The 6000-nt window shown below is 35.4% G+C and overlaps 1 protein-coding gene across 1 annotated transcript in view; it reads right to left on the reverse strand.

The window, feature by feature from the left end:
• AMZ1 (archaelysin family metallopeptidase 1) overlaps nt 1-5608 on the reverse strand; it is a 91703-nt gene extending 86095 nt beyond the window's left edge. Inside the window, exon 1 of the mRNA XM_086942394.1 lies at nt 5302-5608. Coding sequence (XP_086798520.1) covers nt 5302-5608 — 307 coding nt within the window. The remainder of the gene's footprint in view (nt 1-5301) is intronic.
• Between the last annotated feature and the right edge of the window lie 392 nt (nt 5609-6000).

Raw genomic sequence — 6000 nt, forward strand, 5'->3', positions numbered from 1 at the left:
TCACAACTACTTCTACCTGCATCACCATTTCAGTCCAATTCTTGTCATTGCCAGGGACACAGGTATATTGCATTTCCACCCACTCACTACCAGTCACTGCCCTTCTCTCTATTTGATCAATTTTCCACCACCCACCAAGTCATTATGGGCCTTAACTCCAGTCCTGGACCTTCATGTGATAACCTAATAAATTCTGGGTGGTGTAGTGTTACTCTGCTCCAGTTCAACTCATTAGACCAACAGACCGGAGTACTATGATTAGTAGGTGAAATTTCAGGACTGCGTATAGTGTTCATAATGACCTGGAGGGGGGTTGTCACCCTTGTTGCATACAACCCCTTCTCATCACTGTCTTGTTCTATCCATTGTTCTCTTCTAGCCCCTCCTCATCAATAATTCACCTACTCCGCCACACTAAGTGCCCTGTTCTTAAAGGTAGAGTTACACATTCAGATTTACTCATATGTAAACTTGCTCTTGAAACTTGGGTATAAATCTACACTTTTACGCTAATCACCATTATCTACTTTAATGTAGGACTACACTTTATTTGCAATTCACCATTTCTGACTATAGTTTTACACCTAAGTGTAGTCTTACCTGTCACATCTTATACTGAAGTTATAAATGTAAAGTTACTACTAGTAATTTTTCTTACGTAGGTGGAGAGCTCCATCACCGGAGCAGAGAATTCCAGTTTGTAAAGTATAGAGAAAAGTGATACAGTTTATTCAAATTGACTCGATAAAATGTATCATTTGTTCCGCAAAGATATTAAAATTATCTCAAGGTAAAATAAAATTGTAAATTAATTTATATTGATTATTATTAACACAAAGTAAAATGTTACAGCACATAAACTCATCAAATGTTTATTAAATATTAAATAATGAAACATTTATATTTAATTTATAAAACTATTTTTAAAATATGTTTTTAAATCCCGCCCTTGTTATCATTCCAACATGTAATTAATATTTAGTAAATTCTTTAAAAAATTGTTGACAATTAGTTTAAAGTAATTTTAAATGTTAAATACACGTTTTATGTCAATATTTTTTTAGTAAGGTAGTTATTTTTTAACATAATAAAAAACATGATTTTAATTTAATATAAACTATATGTAATATTAATAATTGTATGTATTTAATATTATTTCATGTAGAGTGTTATTTTAAGTCGGCACCTCCATTATTTTATACTGGATTGTGTTGCATACCTTTGAATTTGGTTGTGTAGTGCTAGACTTAGGATGGGTACATTTTTAACAGTTTTTGACATTTTTGATCTGTATTAACTTTAGAAGTGTAGAGTCTGAATAGCAATGGTTTTACTCTTTTGTAGATGGCTGTTTGTTTTAGCAAGTATGTTCCTAAACTCCTGTTTACAATTCCTTAAACCCCTCCTGTTTTCCAGCCACTCACTTTGTTGCCACTCACTATGTTGCCTCCCACATTTGCTACTAAGACGTAAACTTGAATGTGAGGAAATCTTGTCATAGAAAATTTGGGAGAGGTGGGAAATTCCAATCACAGGTTTGAGAATTGCATATTGTAGTAATTAGTGTTACTGTAGTTCATTAGATATTACAAAATGCAGTTTGTGAATAGGCCCCTATGAAACTTATTTAGTAGAAAGCAGAGGGGATCATCTTCACTAGTTGACCCATTTCGGGGTACCAGTGAAAAATGTACACCTTTTTTCACAGAGTTATTGTTCTAGAAATTAGGCCTTTTATTAAAGTGACCAAGCTTAGCACATAGTTTTGGAGAGCTTAATTGTTGTAGGAAGTCTACAAAGATGCAGAAACTGATATTTATGAATCATGTACTGGACTCATGGTATGTGTACATCAATAATTCTCTGCTGGGTAAATAATAGCTCCTGTTATGAACACACATTTAGTATTGTGCACTTATAGGAGAAAATTACATGGCTTTATTGAACAGGAGTAGACTTTTGTAATCAAAATAACAGATCTTTAGCTAAAGCAATCAAAATTGAAGATGTTGAAAATGTAAATATATTTTTATTCTTTCAATTTCTTAAAAACACTTATGGTTTAACAGCTTTGAGATCCATATTTCTATCATTTGCTGTTGTTAATTCTCTAGTGACTAAAAGTACAACGAGACCCATAAAACAAGGCCCATGAGTGAAAGAGAAACCTTACTTTGTGTAATGTCATTGGGTAAGTGAAGTTGTGTATGATATCCATTCTTCTATCCCGGTCTTTTTGTGGAAAGCATTTCAATGCCATAGAATAAGAAGCTAGGGGTTGTCTAATGGCACTTAATTTTCAGAGGAAAGGTATAGATTTGTATATAGACAGTTAATAAAACAAAATTCAGGGTAGCAAGTCAGCAAATTATGAACTCATAGATGTCTGAATTTTGAGGATAAGATGTACAGAGACGCAAATGTTCATACTTCTAAATAAACATCGCTAAGCAAGAATATTTGCTGATCGTATGCTGAGGCCACTGTACACTAATAGCTATAACAGATAGGTTAGTGCCACCAGGATGAACTAACTTCTAATATTGTAGTTATGAACATCTTTCCCCCATTTTACTATCACATTTTGCCTTGCATAACATTTTGACTCTGAATATTTTGTATGTTTTTGCCTGAGCAATTAACTCATTTTAGTGTTCTTACTGTCAACTGATAAAAAACTGATTTCTAATTATTAACTGTTTAAAAGAAAGTCAGAATGTAGTTCAGTTTCCAGACTACTGCCATCCGGCACTATCCTTTTTTGTGGAAAGATGCATGTTGTATTGTTCATGAGAATAAGTACAAAACATCAATTTTTATCTGAATGTTTCTTTTCATGACAAATTAACAGGCCTTTTAATTGGCCAAAAAGAGGACGATAACTAACTCATAAAATGCTAACAATACACTATGTCAGATTTATTCTGTTTTACAATACACCATTAGTCCATTAATACTTTACAACATTTCAACAAAAAAACTTTTATTTGTAATACATTTAGAAATGTCAGCCAGGCATGTTTAATATTTACACAAAACCTCATCAAGAAAAACATAGTGGGAAGGGAACGTAGCACAAAACACCAGCCTAATAACAAAGAGAAGAATTAACTGTTTGATTGATTTCTATAAATTCTTTTTTTCATCAACAAACCATTCAATATATTACCACAACAGAGAAGAATTAAACTCTGTAAGACCACATGCTATACCATCTATAATGAGAACTACTGAATAATAATGACTGATCACAATTCAAGATAAAAAAGCCTTAATTTTTCAAAAGTTACGATCAATCTCAATAGCATATAAAATAAAAATAAAAATCCAAATGCCTTCTTGGTAATGACAAACAATCTAAACATTTATTCTAGCACTTCCATTTTAATCAATAGCAATGTGCAACATCCCCTTCAAACAGATCGGAAACAGAACATAGGAGCTCTTTTGTAAGCTCTCAGAAGATTACATATACATTTTAAGTGAAGACACTTCAAAAGAATTTTGTAAACTTATAACTCAGAAGAAAAGTCATACATGGTCCATTTGGCATACATTCAACACTAAAACAACACCAAAGAACACAAAAGGCAGTGCACAAAACCACATGCTGTTACCATAGAAATCCTTTCACTTAATGTATGCTATGCTGTAATATTATGAGGTGTTCTGTGATATCACAACCAATAATAAACAACCTGTTCATAAAGAAAGTTGGGAAAATTGATTGAGCTGGTTATTTTAACTTTTGCAACAAATTTCTGCCTCGCTTGGAATTCACAGATGTTCAGATTGAACTAAGTTGCAACAGTGACTTATACCATAAACCATGTGATATACTTTCTGCTAATGTACTTGCTTTCCTTGGTCAGAAGCACTTTTCCCAGAAGGCGCAAAACCTAGTTAGAAACAAGCATTGGCAAAGTCAATAAGTCTTGCCTTTGGGACTTATTCAGCTTGGCCAGTGGTTTTAAGCCAAGCTGCACAGCAGCATCCCTGAAGCTGTGCACACTGGCTAAAGAATTTTCTTTAAAAAAATTGACGCGGCCGGTCACATCATTTTGTAGGCACACGTAACACGTATGCATGCACCTTTAATAAGGCAAGGCCACTTTTTTTCTTTTCCGTTACCAATCTTAGTTGGAGCGTACTTTTTTTTAAGTGGGTGGGGTAATACAACTTGAGGGATGGAAGCAACTTGGGCGGAGGAAGGAACACGGAAGGGCCCTGTGGGGGAAGCAACACTGAAAGCATGGGTGGGGAAGTAGAAACACGTAGGGCTCAGGTGGGGAAAACAATATAGAGCGAAAGAGCGCCAAAGCAACCTGGAGGGTACTTATGGGTGTCAGAAGAAACATAGAGGGTGCATGTGGGAGATAAGCAAATCTGTGCAAGAGAGCAATGTGGAGAAGCACACGGGTGAGAGGCTAGAACAAGGAACCCAGTGGGGGAGAGAATTACATGGAAAACACATGCACGCTGGTGGAGGGCTTAAACAAAAAAAAAGTAGTGCTTGGAAAACGAGCACTGGAAGGGCACAAGTTATGCATCTATGCTACAAGGGAGGGGTAAACACAAGACGAGGAAGGAAAGCCCACACAAGCTGACAATTAAGAAAAGAGCAAAATCAGAGTGGCAATAGAGTCAACTAATGCTAAGCAATGCAGAGCTCAAAGCCACCTGGAAGCTACCAAAACATTGAGTAGCAGACAGAACGTACGCTGTCTAGTAGGTGAAACCTAAAAAGAAAGCCTTGATGATGAAAAAGGTTATTCGATTTGTACGCAAACTTCTCATTGCAGAAACCTATTTCTAGAAATACAGTAACTGAGTAAATTTAAACTTGGTCAAGCTTGTGCAAGCATCTTTCCCTGTTCAATATAGGGATTTCAGCTTGCAACCCACTTCAAATACTCTGGGAACTAATATCGTTAATTGAACTAACTAAAAATAAAATTTCATGGTTGTACAATGATTTGGCTTTTTTGTACTGCTTTGAAACTTTATTTTAGGTCAGTTCAATAAAATAGTGTCAGCAACTAATCATGAAAATTATTCTGTTAAAGACTGAAAGAAGGCATGCTGCCCATCAATCTCATATTCCAGCTTTTCTTGTACACCTGTGCACCTCAGGCTTGACCAACCAACTGCTTTCTATTTCTTGGAGGTAAAGCGTATGCATATAACTTTGCAATTTTTCATCTATAAAAAGCATGCATCTACCCCTTACAAAATGTCTCTCATTTTAGGTCTTCTCTGAGGAACTATGATGCTTTTTCCATGGTACCTTTATAATATTACCTATCGGTTGAAGGTAGATGTGCTTTCGATAAGGGTTCTTTTTTCTCTGCAGGAGAGTATAATAAAAATCTTCAAAGTCCTGCGGAGCGTCTGGGTGACTGATAAGCCAATCAAAAGCTGTCCTTATTTGAAGAGTAGAGAACAGTGTCCTTTGTGGGTTGTAGGCCTCCGAGAGGAAGAGTTTGTCGGCACTAGAGAAGGCTTTAGCGTAGAGCTCCTGCAAGGCTGGATTGGTAGAGATAAGCGCATCCTTCAGAGTTCTGGGCCCAAAGCTGAACTCTTGGATTTGTCTGCACTGTAACATCATGAGCAAAGCAAGTAGCCACCACAGCGCCTGCAAGAAAATGCATACCACCACCATCATTGTCCAGTTGTTAAGATACCTCCAGTAGAAGATACGATTTAAAATTACAAATTCAATCATATTGTCTCATAAAATCAAGTAGTACACAAAACACATCATTAAAATTAATGTAGAAATTTGCATTAAGATAGATCAATGGTCAACGCAATTTTTAAAACACAGACATAAAATGTCCACATCACGTTTTAAAATAGCCATAATTTATTGTATTTGGCTTTTGCAATTAAAGTTTTCTATACAAGTATTACTCCAGTTTTGGAATAATTTTCAAAAGACTGAGCACATTCACACTAGTGTATGTGAATACCTATTGTTTACCTAGATTTACTTCTTTT

Source organism: Lissotriton vulgaris, chromosome 10 (genome assembly GCF_964263255.1).
Source record: "Lissotriton vulgaris chromosome 10, aLisVul1.2, whole genome shotgun sequence".
NCBI lineage: Eukaryota > Metazoa > Chordata > Amphibia > Caudata > Salamandridae > Lissotriton > Lissotriton vulgaris.